Genomic DNA, 27,689 nt, shown 5'->3' on the forward strand with positions numbered 1-27,689 from the left:
TGCTCTCGCTATTGCTGAGGGAGCTGCTCTTGAGATATTACTGATGTTGCAATGCCCTCTTGGAGTTATCCGAAGGGATGGATCGTATGATGAGCAGGATGAACGTTCATGCAACATTTATACATTATTTTATGTGCTTGGCCACAACGAACGTGCTTCGCCGTAATGAGCTTCTTTTCTGCTTGGCCATGCATCGCATCCTGACACTTTATTCGAAACGCTTTTGCATCTACAGATAGTTCTTTAGCCAATAAAACATGAGCGTCTCGAAGTGTTCGTTGACACGCGCATCTCTTAGACCATGTCGCTCTGTGGGATAGATCTGGATCTGGTGCGGTTTGTTATGCCGTATCAAATCCGCTGCCAGCGTGTCCGTGTTCTTAAAATGCACATTCTCGTCAATCAGTCCGTGTGCGATTAACAGCCGGTTCTCACTAACATTTGTTGTAAATGAAGAAATTACGAAAGCTGTCGTTAGCACAATCCATATTGTTTTGGATACGAAAAAAAAAGAAAATAGATCTCAGCATTCTTTGGTTTTCCTTACGCGTCAGGGAACTTGTCGACCCAGTTGAGGACATTACTCTTTATATATCCATCCTTGTTCTCGTGAACTAGACCCATGTAACGCTCCGTGTACGCAGAGTTATAGAGCTCCCATTGCGTAACCGGCGCGCCTGCAATAGCCAGCTTGAAGATGTGCGGGTATTGTGCTAAAGCCATAAGCGTGAGATATCCACCTAAAACATTTAATATACCAACAAGTGGTTAAACAAACCGCTCTGGTCACCTTTGTTCAGAATGCCATCTCTATTAAGACCACTTACCATAGCTCCAGCCGGAGATCGCGACGCGTTCCATATCGACAAGACCCCCATTTTCAGGCCGAGCTAGGAACTGCAGTCCCTCGACCTGGTCCCTGATCTCGATCTGGCCCATGCGATGTCGCAGTTGTCCCTCAAATTCCAGTCCTCGATCGTTGCTTCCCCGCCCGTCAACCATCACTACTGCGTGTCCGAGCCTCGTCGCCAAAAAGATCCTCAAAAACTTGGGCAGCTTGTATTCGTTCGTCACCATTTGTGATCGAGGACCGCCATAGATTGAGACCAATGTCGGATATTTTTGGCCCTCGACATAGTTCGCAGGACGGTAGAGACAGCCATGTAACTGCACGTTATCAGAGCTCATGAACGTAAAGAACTCGGCCGCCGGATGATTCGTAGCACTGGTGACGGCGCAGGGGGCCGATGACGAGGATGAGAGCGGCGATGCGCCCGAGGGAGACGAAGAGAATTTGAGGCTTGATCTCCGTCTTGATCCAGCACCGGAACTCAGCACTATGCTCGAGTCATGGCTCTGGCTAAACACCTTGGAACTTGGAAGTAGGCTGGTCGATAAAAGATGACTAGCCAGGAACCCAGAGATCGAGTTCATCGAGCCAGATCTAAAGCCGCTTAACGCCGAGTCCATCCGCGAAGGGTTCATAGAAGAGTCCGAGCACGAGCGCGAATGTCCCAAATGTGCAGAAGAGTTCACAATAGGATAACGGCGGATATTCTTGGCTGCTTGGTTGTAGATGCCCTCCCGGATCACAAACGCATGAGACGAGATCTTTGGGAAGTGACAGCCGCACGCACACCACGCCCTTCCTTGCTCGCCGCTATCCATCGACATGGCCGATGACCTCGCGTGTCGACAATCCACCCAGCGCAGGTGCATTACCGCGCAGGCAGGACTTTGGTCCACACTCGAATACATTGTCAGGAACCGACTCTTGCCCACGTCCACGGTGACTTGATGGGTAAATCCCAGCTCTGTAAGCCGCTTCACGTTCTCTGGCTGAGCGCCTTCCGCATAGCTGGCGACATAGAGATGGGTCTCCAGCACCGAGTCCCGTTTGGCAGTAAAATACACCAGTTGCCGCGATGTATCCACATTGATCTGCTTGTCCACAATCTGATATTGGCCCGCCGTTATTGGAATGACTTTTGATCCGGAACAGGGCGAATACGTAGCCAGATAGAGATGCCGATATCCTGTCTGCTCAGATGAAATGATGAGCTGGATCGTGTCACCTGCCTCATTGGCATCCGCTGAAGTGTCTTCTGGCGAAAATATATACATGATATCGGTGATCTATTTTCAGCAATGTTCTAGCGTTAGTATCCAGTCTATAGAATAAATGAGGTTCGCAAAAGACATCCCTTCAAGCCGTACATTGATCCAGTAGTCGCTCTGCTCCTCGTAGATAATTCGGATGCGACTGACAAGATTGTCCTCCATCTCCTCCGATGATCCTGATTGCTCGGCCACGGACATGAAGCATTCTAGAGGTATCGTAACAATGGCCATAATCTGCTGTCGTCGATCCAAAAGTTGGGCCCATACGCTATTACAACGGCCCAATGATTCATGTCAGCATACGATTCAAAAACAGTATTCACTCATAATTTGTTCCGATTCACCTACCCCTCCCCGTCTGGCAACCATCCGAACCGGACAATGTACTCCAGCCATGGGAACAGCTTGTACAACGACGCCTTACCCCACAATCGCTTGTGAAGCGGCTCTAGAGTAACATCCTATAAAAGTCCATCGCAAAAATGTTAAACAAGCCCTCATTTGCCGCGATTAGATTCCACATATCTGGTTGTAGTACCTCCTCAGACAGTTTTGGATTAAACTCAACGATCTGCAGATCCGAGACGGCGTTTGGCGTTCCTGCATGTGGGTACCTGTATTCCTCGTATTCCGGATGCATACCCTGTCTGGGGATCACAACAAGATCGACCATCGCCTCAGACACTTGTAGATACAAAATTTTCTCCGTTACCCTTGAGTGCACCTTACTCGTCGCTGGAACCGGAAGTGTATCAGAGACGAAGGGCGATGACATCGATAGTGGAGACGAAGTCGGTGATATCGATGGAGATGCTGGGCTACACGATGGTGATGGTGATGGTGATGGGCTCTCATGTTGTGATAACGATGTCGATGGCGGCGGGGGCATTTTGTGTACGGGCGCTGGCTGCGGCTTTGAAGGCTTCGATGGGGCCCAATAGTAATTTGTGAACCGATGGAATTCCTCCTGCATGACAAACTCGGCGATCCCGCAGCTGATACCTGATTTCTTCTTATTCCTGGAGCAGAATGTGAGTTGTGTCTCGACTCCGGAAGTTGTCATGACCCATATATCCTGGTCGCGTGTAAACGCAATGAGATCCATCTCTGATCCGCCTAGCCTTGGATCCGCTTTTGCGCCTGTCGATCCTGCGCCCTTGTCCAGATTGGAGGCTTCTGATCCTGAGACTGATGCACGAGGCGATGCCAATGGTCCGGAGACGGAAACGAGGTTCAGTCCGGCTGTCAGGGCATTTTGGACGAGACTGGAGTACGTTCGATTGCGATTTGATTCTGCTCCCGAGTATTCTGTCCGCGCAGGTTGAGGATAAACTTTACCGTCCTAGTAATGGTTTCACAAGACAAAAGAAAGATCAAGAGGGCTGAGTCAGTCCAAGTACTAAGTATGGGCCAAAAAATTGGTGGGCCCTGACTCGGATTCAGAATAATCAGGGGTTACCTCCTGCACATCCCCAGTGTAGATGACTGCGCCGTAAGGAAACATGAGACGATTCACCTGCGGCTCAAATTGATAGAAGGTGAGGCGATCGCTCTGAGAGTGGCCCAGGTGGTTGCTGCAGTGCCGGAGCCATTCCTCCGTCAGAACAGGTGTCCAGCTCAACACTGGTGCTGCTGCCAAGATCTGGGCCGTGGCCGAGGTAGATGGCTTGGTCGTGTAGGCATGATGTGGGTATCTGTCGGCTGAGGAAGAGAAAGAGCTGGCGGAATTCAAAGTGGCACCAGCACCAGCAACTGATTCTCTTGGGTTGGGGATGATCTGAATAGGCGGTGCCGGTGAAGCAAAGAACTGGTACGACTCTGGGTTGAAAGGAACCAGATCCATGTCATAATCCTCGTCGCCATCGCTGCCATTATTGATGTTGTCCTCCTCCTGGACTGAACTGCTTCGGTGGTGGCGTGGATGGTGCCTGTCAGCGCTATGTTGCTGTGAGATCACAGGATCTGCATTTGTATCTGCTGCTTCAATGTATGCGCCTGTGTTTGTGTCCGTGTCAGAGTCAGAGCAATAGGAGGAAGGAACAGAGGAAAACGATGCCTCATACGGTCGAGGAAGGTCGACCCTAAAGAGCATAGGCGACTTTGAGGAGCGCGAGAGGTCGTTGGCGAGAAAGTAAATGCGATCCCTCTCCGAGTCGAAGGTAAAATCCCGGATAGTCGTTACCGTGGGCTGAACTGATGCCCGGAAGGAGCGCACTTCGCTGCGAATCTGATCCCAGCTGGCCATGGTTGGTTGATTTAAAAGTATGTGTGGGTGTGTGAGATGAATATGGATGTATTTTTCTGAGGAATGCGGGGGTGTGCCAGGAGGAGAGACTGGAGCAGTGGAGCAGTGGAGAAGTGGAGAAGCGGAGAGGATCGATGACTGAGGGTAGTCGATTGAAGAGAAGAGCGGCACAGCAGATGGTGAGCAGTGGGCTTCAAGGACCTCCTCGGTGGTCCACCGGTCGCATGGGCCCCATTGGATATGTGTCACACACGTGACCATTGATCAAGTAAAAAAAAAAATGCTGTGCATGAGCTGAGCGGAAGTTCAAGACACACCATGGTAAAACGTGAAGATACATTGAAGTTAGCTTTATTGACCCTCGACGGACTAACGAAATCTCGAAACCGACATACTGCAGGATCGGGTCCTGCTACGGGGCCTAAGTCCGGCCTCGCCGCTTCTCACACATATGGTTGAGTCGCTCCGCATGTCCTCGACGTAGGAAGTTGTGCTGTGTACGACACTCTCTGCCCCACCAGCAGTTCTCTCGATTTCTGACAGCAGCAGGCAACTCATCTGGGCTTATTGCGACCCGCCATTGGTATAGTGGTCCATTAGCGAAGAAGTCGCGAGCGCACCCCAAGCACAGCTTACTGGCACTGGTCACGTCCTGTCCGCGTGCCGCAGGTCTGTCCGTCGTTCCCAGGTACGAAAAATCGCCATTGTCAATGCCATCCTTAATTTCCTGCCAGACCGACGCTGGGGTGCGGTTCTTTTCTCTCAGATAATCATTGATGATTTTCTCTTCACTATTGTTCAAATATCCATTGATAGGCACGGAGTGTACAATGTAATCCTCGACACTCTTCGTCTGACACCCGCAGGATGCAATATGACACATTTTGCCTATATGGGGTTGATGGGTCATCGTTATTAAAAAGGTGCAGCCAAACTTGATTGAGGACTGCACATTAATGGAAATATTGATCAGCACTTACATCTGAATTTGTCCGCGACTGCCTCCTCGACATCCTGAGGAATGATAGGCAAATGCTTCGTACAGGCCAAACATTGTATATGACCCGGTTGAATGGCGCGACGATCAAAATACTCCCCATATGTTGGGTTCTGTGGTAATGGCCCAAGCCGTAATTCAACTGGGCAGACATATCCGAGAGTGTTGTCTACATCGCAACATGGGCAACCTGGCGGAAGTTGAGCAAAATTGGGATGAAGGGGTAAATCCCGTCCAGCGTTGTTATCAAAGATGACCCGGATGTCGTACTCATCATCGTCGTCGTCGTCGTCCTCATCGTCTTCCTCCTCGATGTCGATGTCATCGTCGCCATGATGGCGATTCCTGCCGCGGCGTTTCTTGACAACATCAGAGCTATCGCTATCAGCGCCATCATCTTCTGCGTCTTCCCTCTTCATATGTGGCCGGGCTCTGAGGAAGACAGCGATGAGATTGTTGAGCTTGAAGTCGCGCTTAGTCCTAGCCACACCCTGTCGACAGCTGGGACATTCGGACGATCTAGCATATAGAGACAATAAACAAAATCGTCGTCATAAGACTTGGGATCAAGATTCAGCAATGTATAAACAATTGTATTGACTGATAGTGAATAGCCTTCTTACCTCTGGAACCAGATTTTGCAACACTCTTTGCAGAACGCGTGGAGACATGGCTGAAGGACAAGAGCATTGTGCATGATCTCGTAACAAATACCACAACTGAACTCTTTTTCGAAATCATTAGCCTCATCCTCATCCGCGTCTGCCTTCTTCTTCTTTGCGTCCGGTCCAGAATCTTGTATTGAAGACTGGGCGTCTACTTCCTCGTGGAGTCGTTTCGCCCGGTCCTGCTGGGGCCCCTTAGATGCTGCTCTCTTTCTGTTGTCCATGAGTATGAACGAAAGGGTATCTAGAACCACAAGGCATATTAGAATAATATTTTACTAATTGTTTCTCGACACAAGATATTCCTTGAGTCTTCCCGGTACAAGATACATAAGATACATACCCTTGCCTTGTGATCCATTTGACGCGGCGAAGCTGACGATGTCCTTGTTGAAAATCTTTATCGGCTCGTCCTTGGCGATTCGCGTATTGTTGACCCATACGCCATTCGACGAAGTGTCTTTGATCCAGATTGCAGCCTTTGAATCCTGCATTGACCGCGACGTGATCTCGAAATGCGTTCCTGAGATAGTATCGCCCATCAGCACAGCCCCTTCAGTGCATTTCGCTATGACGAACCGCAATTAGTACCTTGGTCGCTATTAGCCGTCTCCTCAAAGCGACCTCGCGATCGATAGTTACCTGCATTCCTTCCAACAATCGTCTTGTTTCTGGTGAGATCAATATTCTTTGCCGTCGGCGTGAGGGAACACAGGCTGACGAGAACATTGTTGCCATCCTGAGTTGGTGATTCCTCGTCTTCGGGCAGGCCATCGATTTCATTCTCTACAGGTAGCGTCAAGTTGTCGGAATTGGAGCTCATTGTGCTGTGGTGGAATGGAGGAGAGATGAGATGTGTGCGGAAAGTAGAATGAATGAGGGATTAGAGACGCGACATATGGTAAAAGAAGACCTTTTATCAGTTGCCACCGTCGCGCTCTGTTTTGCCACCAAAATGCACGTGACAATAGGAGGGCCGAGTTCGTTTGACTTCGCCCGATCTGGTAGACAGTCAACATACAAACAACCCCTCGAGTAACAAAAGCATATTCAAGCGAAGGACTTCCAGATAACCTCCTACTCGGACCAGGATGGCGGCATGACTATTTCAGCCCAGATGGCTACGGATCTAGTATTCGTTCATTGCACTGGAAGTGGTACAAGGGCCCGTCAGCTCTAGGTGCAGCCATACTCGCATGGCCATGTCGAAAGCGTACCCCGCAAGTAATTTTTAGGAACATGGCCTGCGGCTGACAAACACAGAATATAAAAAAGGCGATCGAAACTGCCGGCTTCAAAGAAACGCTTCCGAGATGAGACACAGAAATGGATGAAATGGGGAGCCTCTTGGGTTGGAATAACGGTTACAGAGGTTGTAGGACCATAGTTGATTGAGCTGCTTAATAAAATTATATCCGATCACCTAATTAATCGACTCCATATTGCCCCATAAATGGCTTCCCTCCTACAGGTGCCGGGCTGCGTTTTCATTGCCCCTCCACACACATACATACTCCTTCGTAGCGATCGTATTCCTCCGAACAGAACTACGGTTTGATGATCCGCGTCGGTGACATATGAATAACTAGACATCGGCCCTCAAAACCACATCCTCTTCACTCTAAAAAAAAAAAAAAAAGCAGCCAGCATACAATTGCCGGATGTAGGCTACTACTGGTGCACGTTTTTTAATCGCAGCCGATACCTGGAACGGACTTGACTGACATGATGCCCTCGTTGCTGTGATTGATGGCCCATTCAAGTTCAAGCTTATCTCTGTATTCTTAAACTATACCCCCAGATTTTTTTTTTCCTCCAGACATGAACCAGTGAGCAGCAATCCTAAACCCAAGAAAGCTCATCCTGTGTCTCCAGCTCATAAATTATAGCGGGATACCCATTGATAAAAGTGCTCAAAGAAGGGTTCGGCTCGGGCAATGAAATTCAAAGGAATACAAGTTCGTTCTGAGCTGAACTACCAAAAAAATAACCCTCATTCTCTGAGAACAGTTATTGGCCTACTCCACACATTCTCAATAAAGATAGAACGCGAGCATGCGTGATATACGTGATGTATTCAGGAAATGAGGAACCATGACCTTATTCTTTGTAATTGCATAATCCTGTACCCTCCTGTGTCCAGTTGCTTGGTCAAAAATATGGATAAATGTTTACAGATCTAGTCAACGACGTGACCAAGCGATCGTACGTTGCAGCTATGTTTGTAAACTGCTGAGAGGTGGGGAAAGGCACAAACGTGCGCGGCTCAAATAAAGTAAGCAATTACAGGACTTTTTTTGTACACAAACACAGGGAAACCTTCGTAAAGTAACCACAGCGCGTCCACGGACGAAACTTCAACAAATTGCAAACAGTGTTTGTGTTTTGTCAACGTAAATGGCATTGTCATACACGACCGTTATCATTCCTTCTGAGAGCCTTCGTTTCCTTACACAGAACAGATTCATGTTACAAATGTTCTCTTAGCAAGTGTAGAAGAACTATATGTAAAAAGGCCAGAACCAAGCTGAGAAGAGGCCGCTATCATTTCTAAACACCTGAATTCGTAGAGCTTCTGAACGTGGAGTTTGCATGCTGTCCCGGCTCGTGATAGTGGGAAGGAGTGCATACAGATTCTCGATAGTACCTCCAGCTTTCATTCGGGTTTCTATGCACCCCTTCGAGAACAGAAGCTAATGGGCATATTCGTGTCAAAGCGTGCGACTTTTTTTTTTTTTTTTAGTCTGACGCGATCAATCAACAATTGTTTAAAACTGCGGCAGAAGGGCGCCTTGGATGCGAAGCGCCGCGTCTAAATCAGATCAGATGCAGTTATTTTTTGTCTATTATTCCATTGAAGGGTTTATTATGTATCTCGTACTAGCTATCAGAACGGGTATGGTTGTAGTTTTTTTTTTTTTTTTTTTTTTTTTTTTTTTGGTGGTTGATTCTTACGGAAAAGATCATATATGTAAAGTACAGCAAAGCGATGCAATATTACAGAAAGCGAGAAAGAAAAAGCGATACGGAGCATGGGCTATATACAACGGCAGCAATGAATGTTAGGCACTGCCGGAAGGGAATAAAGAAAAATATTAAAAGATGGGAAGCAAGGACGAGATGGGAGGCAATGTCCTGCTGAACTCTGCTCCAAAGCCCAGAGTATTGCTGTTGTTGTTTGCGCTGGGTGTTGGCAAAGGAAGTGACAAGTTCTTTGAGCCGTTCAGGATGTCAGTAATACGATGATTGTTGGTTTGGCGACGGTGCTGGTGAAGGTTATAGTTGGCCTCCATCAACGAAGGCAGGCTTGGCTGAGGTGCTGCCTGGGTCTTGAACTGTGGGTAGGGAGCGACTGCATACCTGCTCGAGCTGGAGCTGCCGTAACGAGGCGAGGTAGGAGGCGAGTATGGAGGGGTCTGAAGCATGCCAGCATGTTCCGCGAATGAGCCGTGCTGGGAGGCAAAGGGCCGGTCCAGGTTAGACTGGATTGTGTTTGGAGGGTGGATCGGGGTCATTCTGGCCCAGGACGGAAGATCCGTTGCGGACTCCTCGGACTCAGAGTGGGATGGTGACTGAGGATAAGGAGACATGGACGAACGGGCAGTGCTGGCAGGCGAATGAGAAGCAGACTTCTTGCCAGACTGAGACTTGCGGCTACGGCTCCTGGAGACGTGGACTCTGGCGTGCTCGCGAAGGGCATCTGAGCGGGTGAAGCCCAATCCGCAGCTTTCGATGGGGCAAACGAACAGCTTTTCTGAGGTGTGCGAGCGAATGTGGCGAGCAAGGTGACCTGACCGTGTGAAGGACTTGTAGCAGTTGGGAACGGGGCAGATGTGCTTCCTTGCCCATTCGGCCGACTCCAATGCCTGCAGATAGTCCTGATATGTTGCATAATGGTGGGGAGATGTAGAGAGGACGTCTGCGTTGCCGTTCTTGCAGGCGGAGGTATGGGCCTTCATGTGGCGGGTAAGCTCATCGGAACGAGAGAAGCGTTTGTCACAGTTGGGGAAGTCGCATGGGTGTGGTTTCTCGCCAGTGTGGGTGCGGATATGGCGGGTTTGGTGTTCAAGGCGGAAGAAGGATTTGTCGCAGAGATGGCATTCGTAAGGACGAGTGGCCTGTTCAGAAGACTCATGATCAGAATCAGCGCTGGAACTGGGGGATGCAGGCGCGCTGGAATCTGGAGCTGGGTCGTTCATGATAGCGGCGAGCGAGAAGGGTGAGGTTGAAGACATTGTTGCAATGTGATGGTATATGAAGGGTCAAGAGGGAGGAAGAGAGGGAATGTGGAGAATGGTTGAGGCCTTTTATTTGACTTTTGAAGTGAGATAGCCGAGATAAGGAACAAGGGGTGTGCGTACTTGTGGAAGCAGGATGGAGGGGAGAGGGAGGAGGAGATTGAATGAGTGTGCAGTAGTCAGTGAAGAGGGAACGAAGAAGAGGAAAACGTGTCGTTCAGATGTGTCAAGAAAGAAAGTGTGAGGATTGTCAAGAGGAAAGGGGATCGGGGACAGAGGGATGCGGGTTCCCTTTTATACCAGGCACGAATCCAGGATGGAGGAACGGATCAGAAACATGCGCGCGAGGGTCCTGCTGCTGTGGCATGGCTCGCTTCGTTTTTGCACCCTATTTTACTTTACTATTGAATTGTTCTTTCTTTGTGTCTGAATTGTGTTGTGGTGGGAACTGGGTCGTTGTTCCATATGCAGTATATGCAGCGAAGCGGAGACACTCTTTACAGAAGAAGTGGTGTGATTGTGGCCGGGTACTTTTATTTTCTATTGCGACTGAATAGTGATAATGACGAGGAGGACCTTACTGACCCTCTCTAATTAAAAAACAAAACCATCGTTTAAAAAAGGCAGCCGCAAACATGCAAACATATGTCGTCTTATCGTCGCCAGCTGCGACGACAAATCACAACAGCGTCCGCTACTGTTCCTACTACGCTGCGTCTCTCGCTCCACTATCACTCCTTACCCCGCTCAGCAAAGCCAGTAACGTAGCATATCAGATACACAACCAGGTTGCAAATGACCTTCGCTCCCTCTGCTATAGCTTACTTAGCCCTGCATTCGTCGTCTCTGCAGATTGGATGTCCAGTGTTCAGGATGGGTCCTTTGTGTTCATGTTGAATTATCTTGGTCAGCATAAGAATGACAGGAGCAGAGTCAGGGACCGACCGATCAGTACTTGGATCCAGACTGAGTAGGATGCATCAAAAGAGAAAGCACACCATTCTGTGATGCTCTTGTGCACGTTATTCATGTTTATTTTTATTCTCCACGTTCATTGTAAAGTGCCAATTGTAGTCTACCTTCCTTTTTGGAGGAGTCTTTTTTGCCTCCCCTTCGCATATGTCAACATATAAAGAGCGGCCAGGAGGAATGAATTGCCACGGGTACTCTGTGGAAAAGGGGGGGAACAGGATAGGAAGCAGTGGTGGAGGGGTTGTACTCCAAAGATGCCAAAATACACCTGGTCCGTCCCCTCTCCTCTTCGTGAGGGGTTGGCATGTGAAAGTGAGCGGACAAAAAAAATGTGGAGAGTGCTGGGAAAGAAAAAAACCTATTAAAAAATACTCAGCAAAAGAAAACCTTCTTTGGGCGAATACAAATCGCCAGAGAGCGGAGAGGAGGACAGAGACCGATGGGTACCACAGGGACATGGACGGGACAACTGGGCAAGGCTGGCGGTAGAAATTACCACTCCTCCTGAAGGCACGATAACGATCGGGACAGCTGTTCGCGGTCGCCAATCCAAATCCACAAACACGTTCTCTCCAATCTGCAGTGCACCGCGACGCACCCATCCTGTCGAGCTGGCATAGATCTGGGTCCCTCTATCTGCCTAGCTGTGATTGTCGCGTCTCTCGTAGATCGGCTAGCGATGCGATCTGACAAACAAGCAGATTTGTGGCTCAAACGTCGTCTGTCTCCCCATCCTCTCTCTCTCTTTCTCTGTAGATCGAAAAAGGGACACGTACCACTTCCGATCCGGCTTGTTCGTTTGGACATACCCCAGGCTTGACCAAAACCTAGCATCCGAAAGCCGCTAGCCGAAACCAATGGCTCGAGGCAGCGAACTTTGGAACCGAGGGAATGGTTTGCTGAGCTTGGTGCATCATACAGCCAAGGCCGGCTCAGCGGTACGGGTAGATCTGTAAAGACGCGCTTCGCTTGGGGGACAAGAGGTTTCGTCCCTGTACCACCTAAGCGAGCAAAGGTCATGTTAATCTTCGTATTATGACCTCTGTTAACGCGGAGGGTTGTAGTAGTTGCTCCTATTGACCCTTCCTTCCATTAATGTCTCCTCGATCGATGGGTCCTTTTCTATGGTACTATCGACAAAATCAGGGATGGTGGTCATGTAAAGTGGACAGTGCGCCTTTGACCCCTTGCCTGAACCACTCCCGCCTTTGTCGATAAGAAAACAAAGACAATGACATTACCAGACGAGGGGTTGTCTGTGGAGGCGCGCTGGTTCGACAGAGCAAGCGGTCCCACCGCTACTTCATATTGCGCCATTGCGACGTTTTTTTTTTTGAGGCAGTAATGCCGAATGGCCCGTCCACTCGCGCATACGAAATGCAGCTCCCTGTAACAATTTCCACACGTCTGACTATATGGCCATCATGCAACAAACGCATTGGAAACCTCGATCCATTTATGCAAAGCGCGTGGTCTGCTTCGCTGCCGGGAAACCAGCGCAGCTTGTCATCTTTACTATACTCTCCAATATTCTCCACAAACACTGCGAGTTCATTTTAAATTACCAGTCCAGGCGAGTCTTGGCAAGCAGCGCCCTAGTAATTGCCGTCTCCTGAACGACGCTATATTCTCCCTTCGCCTTTTCGATGCCTGCCAAGTCTCCCTTCATATTCGTGCACACGTCCCGCATAACCATACTACATATACGAGACAGCGCCAATTCGGATGTCTTAATGTTGCATGGACCAATTTTTAAGACACCTGGGTCATCATCCTCCCCCTAATCTTCTAGCCTGTCATCCCGAAGCAAACCGTATCGCAAAAAGGGATGAAGGAACGAGGTAACTTCGCGAGGGAAAGCGTTATTTTTCACAACCTATAAACTGTAAAGCACCTGTTTGAGACTGAAGATAGTGGTTAGATCTTCTTTCTCGATAGAATCTAATATAAATACGACAACAATCCCTGCTCCACAAAAAGGGGGGTTCGCTATCTCTTCGCGTAGAAAAACCTTCTTGTTCCTGCCCGATCTTCCGTATTGTTTGGGCTAAAGAGAAAGTTCGCAAGCAATCTAGAGGGTAGAAGGTCGAGTGTGGAGGGCGGGCATGATCGCCAGTCGAGTCGCCCAGAAGGTAGAGATGGTACGAGGAGTCGCGTATAGCAGACTAGACAATCATACAACTCACCGGTGTCTACGGTGTACGACTACACGACTACGCGGCTATTCGAATTATTCGGCAGCGAATTAATCCGGTCGGCCATCTATTGTGAAATAAATTCAAAAAGCGGTGTCATGACGATCGGAGTAGGACTCTTCCACTCGGTCTTGGTTCTCTCTCCACATCTATGCAGACGAATCGGCCTCCGTCAAATGCAAATGTCTAGACAAATAGGAGTAATTTAAGGATGTAAGACGCTGTCCTGTTCAAAATGAAAGGCGGCTATTGAACTGTTTGTCTGGCATGCTCCGAAAGTATCGTGCGGTCTAACAATTATATAGGCAAGATGAGTTATTCTGCGTGGCTAACTGTCCAGCAGACGCTTTGATATGAACCTGTATTGCACTTCCACGAAGTATCGATGCGAAATGTGAAAGCACAGCTGCATATGTTGTGATATGATGCATGGCACATGGGGCGTTTGCGGCATGGTCCAACAGCGCGTGCGTATGCACAGACGTGTACAGACATGCAAAAATCATACGCGGTTTCCTACGGCAAAGAAGAGAATCTAGGGCATGGTAGGAGACAAGCGCAAACTGTCAGTCATTGCAAACAAGGCGGCTGGATGCCAATTCCCCCCTCTTCCTTCTAAAAGATCGCTGCTTCCCAACGTCCTGTTGTCATACATTTGTAGAGCAGATGGAAAGAGCGGTGAAATAGATCGAAAGATCGACTGGCTACCATACATGTGTCCCAGGGCTCGGTCATGTTGCCTTCTTTGGACTTTATTGAGATTATTGCGGCTCTCGAGATGCGTTATATTTTAACAAATGCTAACTCCGTCCATTGCCTTACGCGATTGCAATTTGACGCAACCCCAGGTTGGGAACGTGTATGGCCCATCTCATTTCTCTGGGGAAAAGAGGTGTTAAGCATAGTCTGGTTCACTGATCTGTCTGTAAATATACATATCAGAATTGAATGAGGTCAACGTGGACTTGGAAGCAACGCGTAAGGGTGTGTATCTAGGAATATGGTTCTTGCGAAGATGGAGTCTTTTTTTCTTGCATTCCCTAATCGGATGGAAGCGGGTGGAGATGACCTTATCCGGTCCACGACCCGAACCCGACCGAGCCGCATAGCAATGAGCCCTGTGCCTTTCTCAGCCACGCTTCAGGATCATCTCATTATCCCCGCCGCGCGCTGCTTAGTTCTCACCACAGAAAAGGACCCTTTGGTTTGTCATATCGTATTATCAAGATGCTGGCCACAAAAACGTGAGCACGGATAATTCAACATGACACCAAGACAGAAACCTCTCTTTGCGAAATGTTTGGGGGAACCTCCAACGCAGCATTAACAACGCGACATCTTGCGTATACCCAACACTCGCAACATAAATTGCGTATGCAGCAGAAGTGTGCTGCATCCGAGCCAAACGGACGTTCAGGTTGAAAATAAGACCTTGACTCATAAAGACAGCAAATTGATCATGAGTGGGCAGCACATGCGTAACAGGCGCACGTTATGCTGTAATTTTATTATTTATTCTATTTTCTTCCGCGGGATGCTGTGCAATCATGCTACAGAATTAGGTCCGAGAGAGATCGAGTCCAAGAATGCTGAAACCATAACCCGGGTCATTTTCCTCCCTAGCACCAGAATTGTTTGCCTAATAAAGAGAACCGTTGGAGACCCTCATTTGGCGGCCCTGTGTCTCTGTTGCGACACTGTAAGCGAGAAAGAAGAAAGAAAAAAAACAAGCCTGTGAAATTCGCATGTGAAGGATGGATCGAGATATTTGTGGAGGAGGAATCCAACCTTGTGAAGGATAAAAAAACGTGGATGGAACTCTAAATTCGGTATCACCGCACAAATGGCAGCAATGTTTGCACTTACAAAGGTTCGCCATTTTCTTCTCATCGTTGACATGGGATAACGGGATGTGGTCCCTGCGCTCGCATGTGAAAGCCCTGCTGAAGAATTTTCGTCACCCTTCGCTCCTGGGGAACGCACCCTTGATATTGTTGTTGTCGTTCTTATGTAACCACCTATTGCTAGCGCAGGACCATCACCGTGGGACGACCCTAAAGTGTACACATCAGCCTTGACGAGAACTCCATCATTGCCAGCTTAAGTGGCCGTCCAAAGGAAGCAGTGGTATATCCGCATTATCTTTTTTTTTTTTTTACCTATGGAGAAAATCAACCGTTGTACTGTTACGCCGCGGAATCAAGTGTCAGTACCCTTGGAAAAAAAAACCCCCCCTCGCAAGCGAAACAGATAACAGGGTCATCTCCAGCCTATGCTATCGGCCTGTCTCATTCCGTGCACCATGCATCTTTCTGGCGCTTTATTACTTAGGTCGCCCTCCACTTGATCGATACACACGCATATTTGAATGAGCACTCCCCTCCCCCCCCCCCCCTGGCCATTGTTGTGGAATGGCCAGTTGAACCTTCATTAAGAGCAGATCGTTGTGCACTCTCTCGATCAAGAAATGTGCTACATCAAATCCACATTATTCTGTTATATCGCCGACCCGGTTCATGCTCTCCTTGGTCAATCATAAAGAAGGTTGTCTCATATTCTTCATCAACCGCTCTCGTATATCCTTATTTACCCAATATCATATTACTGAGCATTCCCCCGTCGGACACTCTCCACGTCTCGCAACTCAGCTTCGCCCGTTTGTCTCGCCTTGGATCTGTGGGTAATAATTTATTCGGAAGCTCCAGGTTGGAGACCTATGCCTTTTTTGGTATTTTTTTTTTATTTAACAAGGGTTGAGAATCATGATACCTTTTCAAACCGCAACCCACCACTCAGGAAATCCGCCGTCGTTGCGCTCACAAAAATAAAAAAAAAATCTGTCGCACTCATAACCATGTGTTCCTATTGACGTGCTTAAAAATCCGCTCGCCCTGAAATGCCCAAAGACTATCCTACTATGTGTTTTTGTTGCTTACTTACATAGAGACGACGGAGGATGAAAGGGAGGTCATGGTAAGAGGGGGAGGGTTTTTTTGTTGTTATTTTTTTCTTGGTGTAGGTGCCCCAGAGCGCCACGGCTATCTTTTGTTTAGCACACAGATCGGACAGAGAGTGGGATCATAAACAAACGGGAAAGCATTGGCCTCATGGATATGTCCAAGTACCTATTTCACGCGCATTTTAGAAGATGGCATATATGTGTGCGTCAGGGCTGTGCGGTTCGTATCGTAGAGGAATGCAAAAAGCACAACGGCTTAGAGGGCACGGCCATCACAGCAAGAGACATCCTCGAGTGTATCATCTTATCAACTGCGGCTTTTGTCTAGACCCTGATACCTCAGCCTACTGCTTTACCCCCTCCATTCCTCCCCTTCCATTCCTCCCCCTCCATTCGCAGCTTGTTCACTTTGAGTATCGCTCAGAGACACAGAATGAATAAGAGAATAAAGGAGGGACGGAGAAAGGAGAGCTTTAAACTCGCGACAAATGAGAAGTGAAGGATTGGGCATATGTATATCTTCTGTATTAGTCTATCTTGGCTATCTCTCCCAGGTTTGCTTTGACGACAGCAGCTCTTTTGGCCCAAACACCTGTTTGAATTACTGCGCCGACGACAAAGATGGATCGGTCCATCGAAACAAATAAGAGAGGGTAGGCAAAAGGGCCAGCATCGAAAAAATTCCACATCTATCCACACAGGAACATGGAAAGCGAGAGTGACAGCATGAGCGGAGTTGCACCATCTCCTTTGCTCTGTAGACCATAACAGGTCCCCCTCCCCGAGTACAAATGCACGCTCGCACATACTGTACGAATGCGATTCGGACCTGAATTGTAGAAGAAAAAGTATTTTAAACGCGTGAATTGCAAGTACGGGTGAAAAAGAGCTTGGCCCAATGAAGTCCCTGTTTTTCTTTATTTTTGTCCGCATGGTCCATCCTGGAGGAGAACGGACTTTGTTGCGTAGGTATGCTACTAGACATGAGTATCTTATCCCCATGCGTACAGATGCCCCATGAATGCTTGCTGCACCCGCTTGGCGCAACACCATAGACCGCTGATTAATAAATGGATTAGTCTAACGCGCCACCGTAACACGGGTCGCCTTGCGCCATGCTCTAATCACTTTGTAAGTATATCGACACTTTCTATTTCCCGCCATAGTTTTTGAATTCATGAGTGCCATGCTATCTCTGATAAAGATCGCGATAAAGGCTGCGTACGGTTACTTCACCTCCCACACATGAAGTGAATAGTAGTCCTTCCGATAGGTTAAACACAGATATCATATGTATCCTTAGCGGATGAAGTATGGGCCGCCGGGTCTTGCGAAGAACCTCCTCGTAGATAAAAAGCGAGCAGCTTTGAATAGGAATTGTACTAAATGCCTCCCGTGAACATGTCCTTATTGTTTATTGCAAGAAAGGTTGCGTTCGTTTGAAAGTAATTGTACAGGATATGGCCCATGTATCTAACGGATCAATGGGTGTGCCTCAGCCAGCTCCTCGCACCACTGTACAATCCTCCAGTTGGCGGTATTCAAATGGTCGACCTGCCGGTGCCGGTCCCCACTCCATCCACGCATCGCCGCCTGCAATATTTGGAGCGAATCGCCATGGCTCACAAGAATGGTCCATATCTTCGTCTGCTTAGCTACGAGTAGCTCTTCGTCAGATTCATATGGCCTCTCAAGCCGCTTTTTCTCCGCAAATTCCTGGTCTCTAACAACGGCCGTCATCCGCTTCGTCACCTCGGCAACACTCTCGACTCCGAACCGATCATGAAACGGATCAGACGCATCCTCATGCCATACTCGCGCGTACAATTCGTCTGAAGGCATTTCCATCTCGAACTCTCCAAAGAAACGCTCCCGCAGATCATGGATTTCTTTGGGGATTACCTCCATCGACACAGTTGATTTATTGGCTGATGGGGTCGAGGGTGACGCTGCCGGGTGTTCATGACGGTGGGTGTGGGCGGCAAAGGCTGTGCGGAGCACCTTGTCGACAATAGCCGCGGTTTCGCGGGTCCTCAGGAATGGCGATGTCAGGATGCGAACCCAAGTATGCATTGAAGGCTCAATAGTGGAGAGAATATGGTTCACTAGCGACTCTGCCGACTGAACATGCCAGACAGCATTAAGCGCAAAAGGGTATCGTCAATATCCAGCACTATTGAACGCGACAGCAACAGCATATGTGCAAGAATGGGCACGCTCCATACTTCTTCAACCTCCTGGTTGCCCTTGTCAGACAATCCGAATCCTGTTCCTTCAGGTCCACCCGTGGTCCGGGTACCGTTCTCGAGCGACGAGACGATCCTTGATTCCTGGTTGGCGAGCGAATGCCCATGGCGGAAAAGGACAATCTTCATGCTGATGAAATCAGATCTGGGTAATTGCAGTAGTTTAGTAAGAGCAGAAAAGTTTCGTCGGATGATATCTTAAAATATAGCATTTATTCATGTACAGGATTGACAGCGGGACTAGGGCAGCATCTAAAGCTTCTTGCCAGAGACCCATGTGTTGAACATCGCCAACGACTCGACGGGCTTGTCATAGGGCAACATGTGTCCGCCTCCGAAGGCACGGAGGTAGGTCAGGGGACCCGAGGTGCGGACATCACCAGCATGGTGACCGTTTACCAACCACTTCTTGTCCTTCTTCTCCTGCATCTTGGCCTGGCCAGACCAGGGCAGCGAGATAGCCCAAGCCTTGTTACCCATCCAGTTGCAAATAAAGTCGGCGTCTCCAGAGTAAAGCAAGATGCGGATGCCATCCTCCAGCAGTGGGGGCACCATCAAATGGAAGGGCTTCATCCAGTCGCCCTGGAGCATAAAGCGCATGTTGATCTGCATATTGCAAGACTCGTACTTCTCGACCTGGGCACCAAGCTCCTCCATGACATCCTCGCGGTTCAAATAGTCCTTGATGACATCCAGAATAGGATAGCAGAGACCACCCTCACCCTCGCACTTCTTGCGAACATCATAAGGGTTCTGTCCCGATTGCTGGTAAGGCCCGATCATCTTGCTGTTGCAGTACGAAGCAGCGGGTAAGCAGCGGAAAACCGAGTTGGTATCGTAGCACGCCTGAATCAAGTCAGCACAGGTATCGTAGGCTGCAGTCATCTGGTCACACTGGGCATCACTCAAGACGGGGCCGTACGAGTTCCTGCAGGCCATTTCGGGGTAGTATTCGTACTGGGTCTTAGGATCAGTGAGTCCGTTTCCGATCATGAGCGTAGCGAGGTTGATATGCTGAACACCGGGGGGACGAAGCATGGGCGTGGCGATCTTCTTGTTCTCGTCGTTGATCTCCTTGCCGATAGCGGGAATGTAATGGCCAGCATAACTCTCACCAGCAACGTGGAAGTCCAGACGCTGGTACTCTGGGAATTCCTTGAAGAAAACCTGAAGAAGAGCGTAGACATCCTTGGCAGCAGTGAACGTATTGGAGACGCTGTCACCGTAGGAGTATCCGACATTGGTGGGCTGGTCCAAGAAGATGACCGAAGAGTTGGAGTTCCAGGAATGGGGGTTATAGACCGTGTCTGAACCGTCCTCCTTAACGCTGCAGGGTCCCAGCTCCATGAAGAGTCCGGTGAGCGAAGAGCATCCTGGACCGCCGTTGAGCCAAAGGGTCAGGGGATCCGACTTGGGCTTATTGCGCGACTCGAAAAACCAGAAGAAGAAGTGCTTATCGGCACCGACATCGAGGTATCCAGAGTACTATGATTCGGTGGCAAATGCAAAGTCCATCAGGTCAGCCTTGGGCATCTTTCTGATGATGTAATTCCCCGCTAATACCCATGGATCCATTGCGCATTATGACCCCGTGTCTCCATCTTTTTCAGGGGAGAAAAAGATGTCGCGTCCTTTTCAGGGACGTCAATGCCGACGGCAGATGAGATGGTACAAAGTAGATGGATGGGCATAAATGTTTCCAGTAGGTAAACGTAACACCCACAAATGATATCAGATAACACCATCCGCAACGAACACAGACAATACGTTGAGACGATCAACTGCAAGTCAAGCAATGATGCGGATACGAGGGGAAAATTGCTGGGGTGGGTGAGACTGAAGGCAGATACACGTTGCCAAGTCCCACACGATGCTGAGTTCCAGAACGACCCCAACACAGAACGACCACCCCTTGCTTCAGGACGCAATGGGACGAGTACATAAACAGCTTATTTTTTTGATGATGGGATGAGGTCGTTTACCTGCTTGACATGGGGATCGCACAGCTTGGGCTCCTTGAGGCGCATTTGGACACCAGGGAAGCTCTCGTGAGTGAGGGTCTTGACCCACTCTGTGGCCTCGCCGAGCTTGGACTTGAACTTGTCAGAAAGGTCGTCGAGGACCTCGTGGACCTTTTCGTCGACGTTGTTCCAGTTGAACTCGAGCTGGTTGATGGTCTGATCCACAAAGCGGTCAGCATCGTCGAGGACAGAGTCGAATGAGACTGGAGCGGGGGCTGGGGTGGCCTGGGCGGTGTTGGAAGAGGAGAGCAGGGCCGAGGTAGCCAGCGAGAGCACGCACGCGACAGCGATGCGCTTGGAGAAACCCATTGTGCGAGGCAGCAAAAAGAAAGAAAAAAAAAAAAGGGGGGGGGATGAGGAATGAGAAGAAGAGGGAGGAGTTGATGGGAATGAAGGAGAGGAAAGAAGAGAAAAAGACAAAAACGAAGGGAGGGCCCTTTAACAGCGTGGAGTGTGGGAACAGAGCGTGAGAAGGGGGTTCCTGGCTGCAGTCGTCTACGGTGCCGGAAGATACTGCTACGCGCGTAGGGTCATGCGTCGTGTGTCCTGCAGGGAAAGTAAAAGGCGTCCTTCCTCAACGGCATTCAGCTCCATAAAAGGAAATGAAAGAACCTCTCATCTTTCTGTCTACCCTTGCACAAAACGCATATGTCTCTGAGTGTCACTCTTCTTTATTATCATCATAATTCAGTTGCGTCCTGTCGTATCGTAGTCGTGTCCTGTGCTGTGTTGTGCCGTATTCACAGCACAGCGTTCCTTGCGATCTATGCGGTGGTCGCACCCGCGCTATTGCTCGAGGTAGGAGCCGCCGCTGCGCAAGCAGCACCCTCGCCTGCCTGACCCTTGCCCACAGACGACTGCTGCATCTTTTGATGAAGCGCATCATGATCCTTCTGGGCCTTGGCGCTCGTGTCTTTATTCAGGGCCACACCCGAGACGCGACTGCAGGCCTCAAGGACCTTGTCCGCGTGCGCAATGTCTCCCCAGACCTTCTCGATGTGTTCATACGCAATGCCGCCGTCATCTGCATTGACCACCAGGAGACCGCCAAGAATACTAAAAGCAGCGATTCAAATGCGAGTCAATGTTTGTTACACATCATATACATCATGTCATGGTGGTAAATGAAAGAAAAAAGAAATGGAGCTTACCGGCCATCACCCTCAAAGTTACCCTTGACGCCCGACTGTTTGTTCCGCACCAGGTTAACCCAGAACGAAGGTCTGATCATTTGTTCCCAACCTCCTTCGCGCAGTCGACCGCCACTAATTTCGCATAAAAACATATATGTAAATTGTGTATATGCAATCAGTGCATTTGCTCAAGATAGGATGACAAAGCCAGGCAGAGTCCATAGTTAAGAATGAAGAGGATATATCTATTGCAGCGTACCCAAGGGCCTTGTAGAAGGCCTTTTCGGGGTCAAAGTAAACTTTGCCATGCCAGAACTCGTTCTGAAAGGTGTCTGAGCCCTCTTTCTCGTGCATGACACACACCATCTTCATGCCCTACGTATACACCGCAACACACATCGTGCATCTATGTTAGTTGCCAGGTTGATTTCTTATGGTTCAAAAATAATAATAAAAAATAAATAAGATAGGGTATGCTTCCTTACCATACTCTGCTCGATCGTCTGTCGGTTCTCGTGGAAGATCTTGGCCTCTTCTCTGCAGAATTGGCATCCAGGGCGGCGAATCACTATTATGAATTGTATTCCATGTTGGTCATTGTATCAAGCTCAAGGTTCAGACAAAGATGGTAATGAGATACAGAAGATAGAACACACCGATGACGACCGTAGGCTGGTCCTTCCAAATTTCATGTGCTTTGAGTGTCTGTTCTGCAGGGACGCCGAGGAAATCAATGAGGGCGATGTCCTTGATGTCGCTGTACTTTGTCTTTGTGGACGCTGTAATCGACATGGCTGGGTAGATGGATGGGGTAATTAGTGTTTTCGGATGAAGATGAAGAAGAAAGCGATGAAAGGAAGAAAGAAAGAAAGAAAGAAAGAAAGAAAAGAATATGGCCACAGTTTTTTTTGTTTGTGATCGGTGAGTTGATTAAAGCGCCCGCTGTAGTTTCGACGAGTATTTATGCAATTTCCACTGCACCCAGATCAGAGTGCCATCAGATCATTTTTCTACTGAATCACGTATCGTCGGATCCACACGGGGATCATGATCATGATCATCATCACGACCATCTCCACTGCCGACTGTCGGTACGCGCGTCAATCCATCCCTAGTTCTCGGTAAAATTTTATCCTTTTTGTTCGCGTTTTCTCTGTTTTTGCTGCGATGTATTTACATGTAGTCCTTCTCGGAACATTCTAAAGCACAACAGGAAACCTCCCTGTTTTGCGGCGAAGCTACTTAATGCAAGAGCGGCGTCCATCATGGTCCTCCAAAGCAAAGCTACATTTCTTGGCGTGCCCGGCAAAAAATATCCATTGATCGCTGTTTTACGGCGAAGCAGATCCGTTCGGCTCTAAAACATTTATTTGTCTATCACAAGCTCCATCTATCGTCAACACTCTACGCACTCTCCATTGTCAACTTCTTCTCAAACACCTCCAAGAACTCTGGCTGCAACAGTGTCTCAAACGGCCTCTCCTCACTACCTTCATGCTTCCATACAAAATCCGAGTAGCGGACTGACCCCATCTCCTCAAATCCTAATCGGTTCTTGAACAAATGCTGCGTCGCAAACGCAGATGCCACCACCATGATAGCATCACACTTCATCTCCTTCGCCTTATCCATCGCCGCATTCAGCAGCTCCTTGGCCAATCCCAGTCCCTCATAACGCGAATCGACTCCCAAAGCAATGAACTTCATCACCTTTGCCTCCGGATTCGACTTGAACACTGTCGTCTTTGCTAACCAGAGCTCCTCCATCCGATTCAAGATCGCCTCGACAGGATTCGAAGAACCGTGTTCCTCGACGTTTTTCCGCTTCGCTGCGAGTTTCTCGGCCGTGTAGACACAGCTTGTACGGAACGCAACCAATCGATGGGGGCTCTCCAACTTGGTGTCCTCGACCACGAACGAGACTGGGTCCTGGATAGATGCCTCTGCAATGCTCATGCCTTCCGATAGCTGGACGCCGCTGTATTCGCCCAGGGGCTCACGCTTGAATGTCTCTGCAAAGAGGCCCGCTACCTCTTGTTTGTCGTCCGCTGTCATCAGTCGTAGCACCAAATGATCAGGACGAGTCGCCTTGCCGGTAGCGGTCGATGAAGAAGGATTCAAGGTTGGCATTGTGAGATAAAGTGTAATTGAGAGCGGATCTGTGGTATTTGGTATTTGTACCAGAGGATATTCGTGATACGTCTGTTGTCGCTGTCTTGTGAAGTGGAAGGAGCTGAATAAAGAAGGGTGGATAATAATAATCCAAGGAGAACCTTCCCATAGCGGTCAGATCAATGACATCAAACCAGTCATCTTGAGAACGATGGAACCAAATACGTCACCATTCGGGGCGTTTTGAGGGCGCCGTTGCTGGCTTTATACAAAAAATACATTAAGGGGACCATGGGGCAATACGCTGCCTCTTGTATGAAGATGACCGTGAATCTAGCGCCGCTTCCATTGAGTTCGCAGACATCGCAGAGGTGTTTCTTGATAAAGGTGCATGTCGCTTCAACAGATTAGATGCTTGTTCAGACCCTGACGAGATATCGAATCGCTCAGCCTCAGATCGAGTGCTTGTGAGGTACTGGTGTCTTTGTATGATCTCCATAAGCGAGTGTCTCTTTACCAACGCAATTTCGTCCTCCTTATTCCTCGAAAACACCTTTTCATCGTCCTCCCTCGTCCAAAACTGGCTCTGTATGTCCTCTAAAAGAGTAGAAAAAATGTAATGTAGAATCCATTAGAATAAATTTCGTCTCTCGCTTTATATCAAGACTGGGATGAAAAGAGAGCCAGACGTACCCGTTAGACCATAGTTGACAGCTGTTCGCGCCAACTCCAAGTTGCCAGAGCAGGCATCTAAAATGTCAATGGCCCTCAACGGTGCAACCAGTTCATACATCATCATGACCCGGACCTCTGCTCGATACCGCTCGCGAAGGTATTCCATCAGCTTCTTGCGCGCCAAGTGCTCCTGCATCATGGCACCAAGGTCCTTAGGATCGTCTTTGTATCCAGACGCGTCGCCATAGTACTCAAGTACAGCGTCGAAAGTCGAGCCTCGCCCACTCGATGCCTTACTCGCGGGTTCATTTCGCCCCTCGGGCACTATGGGTGCCTGTTCAGGCTGCGGTGAAGTCCTGTTCGGCTTTCCCAGGTCGCTCCCTGCTTGCTCGGGTACTGACGCACCCATGTACCACTTGTTCCTCGTAAGGGGCTCTTCATCCTCCTCTTCCTCATCCTCTGTCTGATCGCCTACGACCGTCGCCATTTGGTTTCCGCCTTGTTCGCCTGCATCTACGCGGTCAACTTCAGTTATGGCAGCTTCCGGCACACTATTATTTTCAATTTGTTTGTCAATGTTGTCCTCATAATCCTCTACAGCGGCATCCTGTTCGTCCGTGTACTGAGCTTCGGTCTCCGTGGGCTGAGCCCCATCATGATCTTCAATGTGGTTTTCCTCTACATCCGTGACTACCTCACTTGGGGTCCTGTTATTCTCTTGAAGGGCAGTCTGTTCATCTAGGTCCAGTGTGTCAATGACCATGCTTCCATTTGAGCCTTTATCTTTGAAGAGATTGCCTTCCTCTTCTGCACTGGACACCTTTCTGCTCGCACGATCCTTTGTGGAGACGTCCTGCCCGTCCGATTGCGGCGTTTCCTGCACCACTACTCCTCTAGGTGTAGACCTCTGGCTGTGCTCCGCCTGGGGTGCTGGTTTTGATGTCCCGGCTTGCTCGGCTGTGTCCCGATCGAAACTTGGTCGCGAGGTATGTTTTTGGAGGCGCCGATAGACTATCCGCGATTGAATAATCTTGTTCTCAGTCTTCTCATCGTCCGCCGATAATAACCAGTCCATATCCTCATCATTGAAGGCTGTCGCAGGTTGTCCAAAGCCCTCCGCTGCTGCTGTTGTCATCCTTGACTCAGGTTTTTCCGGTACTGACACAATACTCTTATCTTTTCTTATGTCCACAGACTGTCCAATGATTTTCTGGGGCTTCCACGGTTGATTTGACGTGTGTCCTGTGAATAGCTTTGCTGGGAGCTCAAAATGTGCCTCCATCCCAACCACATCCTGCTCTAGCTCCGGCTCCTGATTGTCGCCCCTTGAAAACGATGCGATTGTCATATCTTCATCCTGTTCGTCAGAAAGATCTGCCTGCATGGACCGACGCATCCTTTCCAGAATTGCCCTCTCATGGATAATGTCATCTTCATCCGTTAGCTCAACTGAATGAGTATCGAAAACTGAGTTCTCGATGGCTAGAGCCGAGTCGTCACTTCCCAGAGCTGCATCGTCCATATCCAACACTGAGTCGTTGAAAAATGTTTCTTTTATATCCAAACCCGAGTCGTCAAAAGTCGCCAAGCTGCCGATAGCCGAGGCTGCATTGTTGAAAGCTGGAGATAGGTTGTCGACAGTGAGCATCGACGCTGGCGGGCTGTCAGGTATGGAAAGTTCAGCTTGTGGAGGGTTTCTCCAAGTAGAAAACATAGATGAAGTTTGCCGAACATCTTTTGCTGCCTGACTCTCAACGTTGTCCGACGCCTCGACTTGCGGGGACTCGCTATTCCGATCGGTCCTCAAATTATCCTTGGAGGCCACCTTAGAGGCCAACTGCTCGGGTGGAACGAGGGATGTCTGACTCTTTGAAATTGTGGTTGGCAAAGACAGTCTCGACCGCTCTATGCTGGCGCCACGGTCCCCCTTTGCTAATGCTGGCATCTGATCCTTTGGAATCGTACTCGGCAATGACAACCTCGATCTTCCTATGCTGGTATAGGAGAGCGTCGCTCCTGACATATTTGAAGCTGCTATCTCAGGTGTCCACTGCTCCTCTGAAATGATAGATGTTGGATCTTTTGAAGTAATATGCGGCGTAGAAGACGTCGTCTTTCCTACGTTGGTACTGTAGCTTCTCATTACGGATGACGGTGGTGTCTGTTCCCTCCGAGTTGTACTTGGCAAAGATAATCTCGACTTTTCTACACCGGTGTCATTGATCGTCTTTGTCGGCGGTAATGATAGGCGTCGACTGGTATCTGACGACTCCTGCGCCCCAGTGACTCTTTTGGAGTGTGGGCTTGTCCCCATATAATTTCTGGTAGGCTCCTTGCTGCTCCCTGCCCTCTCCTCGACATATGTCGACCTGACCTCGTTTTTCACAGACGGCTCGGCCATTTGCGACCCACCCGAGTTGGTACGTCGCAGAACCAGGGCCGACATCTCCTCGCGATGAAATAGATCCTCTTCATCGTTCGAACTAATCTCCTCAAAGTCCAAGAGGGGCGGAAATATAGATTGTGAGGCTGGCTGTGTCTGATATTCGAGTACGTTGTCGTCCTCCATGACTGCATCCACAATAGACGAGTGATTTCTATCCTTGTCGTTGATCACCTCAGAGGCCTGCTGTGGTGACGATGGTGGCGGTACTGCTACAGGTTTTTTGTCTCCAGAAGGTATGGATTCTATAGGCGATATTTCACTATTGATAGGCACCTCGCTCCCTGGTGAAGGTAGATGATGACCTGCCCGCTGGTCCTGCAACTTTTTCAACTGCGCCTCCCGCTTTGCTTTGTTGATCTCATATGGCGACACAGACGATGTCAGCTTCAAAACTTTGATAGCCCGATTTCTCCAAGAGTGCCAGGAGTGTTGTTTGTGCTATAAGGGTAAGATAGAAAAGAAATGTCATAATTGAGTTCCAGGCACCAATATGAGTTTCCTACTTGGACATGCATCAGATCAAATGCAGTTTGGAGGAATGAAAACTAACCGTCACGGCAAATGTCTGGTAGATGTTGTTTCCGTTTATTCGCTTCCCCTCGCGCTTCTGAGCTTCGACATATTCTCGCAGCTCACGATCGTCATTTCGCGTATAGTAGGCCCA

The 27,689-nt window shown here is 49.0% G+C and overlaps 7 protein-coding genes across 7 annotated transcripts; all 7 read right to left on the reverse strand.

Moving 5' to 3' along the window:
• Positions 1–136: 136 nt before the first annotated feature.
• On the reverse strand, positions 137–4,552 carry BC939DRAFT_422044 (uncharacterized protein). The gene is made up of 7 exons (XM_051553105.1): positions 3,581–4,552; positions 2,660–3,463; positions 2,470–2,582; positions 2,218–2,389; positions 828–2,136; positions 548–740; positions 137–434 (listed from the first exon to the last, which is right to left on the reverse strand). The coding sequence occupies exons 1-7, from the start codon at positions 4,364–4,366 to the stop codon at positions 230–232; spliced, it is 3,582 nt and encodes a 1,193-aa protein (XP_051414191.1). The 5' UTR covers positions 4,367–4,552; the 3' UTR covers positions 137–229.
• A 152-nt stretch (positions 4,553–4,704) lies between these two features.
• On the reverse strand, positions 4,705–6,929 carry BC939DRAFT_445911 (uncharacterized protein). The gene is made up of 5 exons (XM_051554868.1): positions 6,671–6,929; positions 6,372–6,596; positions 5,987–6,272; positions 5,347–5,882; positions 4,705–5,254 (listed from the first exon to the last, which is right to left on the reverse strand). The coding sequence occupies exons 1-5, from the start codon at positions 6,849–6,851 to the stop codon at positions 4,788–4,790; spliced, it is 1,695 nt and encodes a 564-aa protein (XP_051414192.1). The 5' UTR covers positions 6,852–6,929; the 3' UTR covers positions 4,705–4,787.
• Positions 6,930–9,975: 3,046 nt separating this feature from the next.
• BC939DRAFT_383940 (uncharacterized protein) lies at positions 9,976–10,140 on the reverse strand (the record flags this gene model as incomplete). Its single annotated transcript, XM_051551781.1, has 1 exon — positions 9,976–10,140. A coding segment is annotated over one exon (165 nt), but the record flags the coding sequence as incomplete, so codon positions are not given.
• Positions 10,141–17,782: 7,642 nt separating this feature from the next.
• Positions 17,783–18,820, reverse strand: BC939DRAFT_445917 (histidine phosphatase superfamily). Its single transcript, XM_051554869.1, has 2 exons — positions 18,618–18,820; positions 17,783–18,513 (listed from the first exon to the last, which is right to left on the reverse strand). Exons 1-2 carry the CDS (start codon positions 18,765–18,767, stop codon positions 17,866–17,868), a joined length of 798 nt encoding a protein of 265 aa, XP_051414194.1. The 5' UTR covers positions 18,768–18,820; the 3' UTR covers positions 17,783–17,865.
• Positions 18,821–18,825: 5 nt separating this feature from the next.
• On the reverse strand, positions 18,826–21,160 carry BC939DRAFT_445919 (Alpha/Beta hydrolase protein). Its single transcript, XM_051554870.1, has 2 exons — positions 20,621–21,160; positions 18,826–20,123 (listed from the first exon to the last, which is right to left on the reverse strand). The coding sequence occupies exons 1-2, from the start codon at positions 20,966–20,968 to the stop codon at positions 18,891–18,893; spliced, it is 1,581 nt and encodes a 526-aa protein (XP_051414195.1). The 5' UTR covers positions 20,969–21,160; the 3' UTR covers positions 18,826–18,890.
• Positions 21,161–21,423: 263 nt separating this feature from the next.
• Positions 21,424–22,584, reverse strand: BC939DRAFT_475515 (uncharacterized protein; the record flags this gene model as incomplete). Its single annotated transcript, XM_051558502.1, has 5 exons — positions 21,424–21,715; positions 21,811–21,924; positions 22,052–22,167; positions 22,278–22,360; positions 22,449–22,584. The coding sequence occupies 5 exons, from the start codon at positions 22,582–22,584 to the stop codon at positions 21,424–21,426; spliced, it is 741 nt and encodes a 246-aa protein (XP_051414196.1).
• A 553-nt stretch (positions 22,585–23,137) lies between these two features.
• On the reverse strand, positions 23,138–24,053 carry BC939DRAFT_96110 (uncharacterized protein). Its single transcript, XM_051562021.1, has one exon. It carries the CDS (start codon positions 23,920–23,922, stop codon positions 23,197–23,199), a length of 726 nt encoding a protein of 241 aa, XP_051414197.1. The 5' UTR covers positions 23,923–24,053; the 3' UTR covers positions 23,138–23,196.
• Positions 24,054–27,689: the final 3,636 nt, after the last annotated feature.

The sequence above is a fragment of the Gamsiella multidivaricata genome (assembly GCF_025024155.1).
Source record: "Gamsiella multidivaricata strain RSA 2152 chromosome Unknown BC939scaffold_19, whole genome shotgun sequence".
NCBI classification, from domain to species: domain Eukaryota; kingdom Fungi; phylum Mortierellomycota; class Mortierellomycetes; order Mortierellales; family Mortierellaceae; genus Gamsiella; species Gamsiella multidivaricata.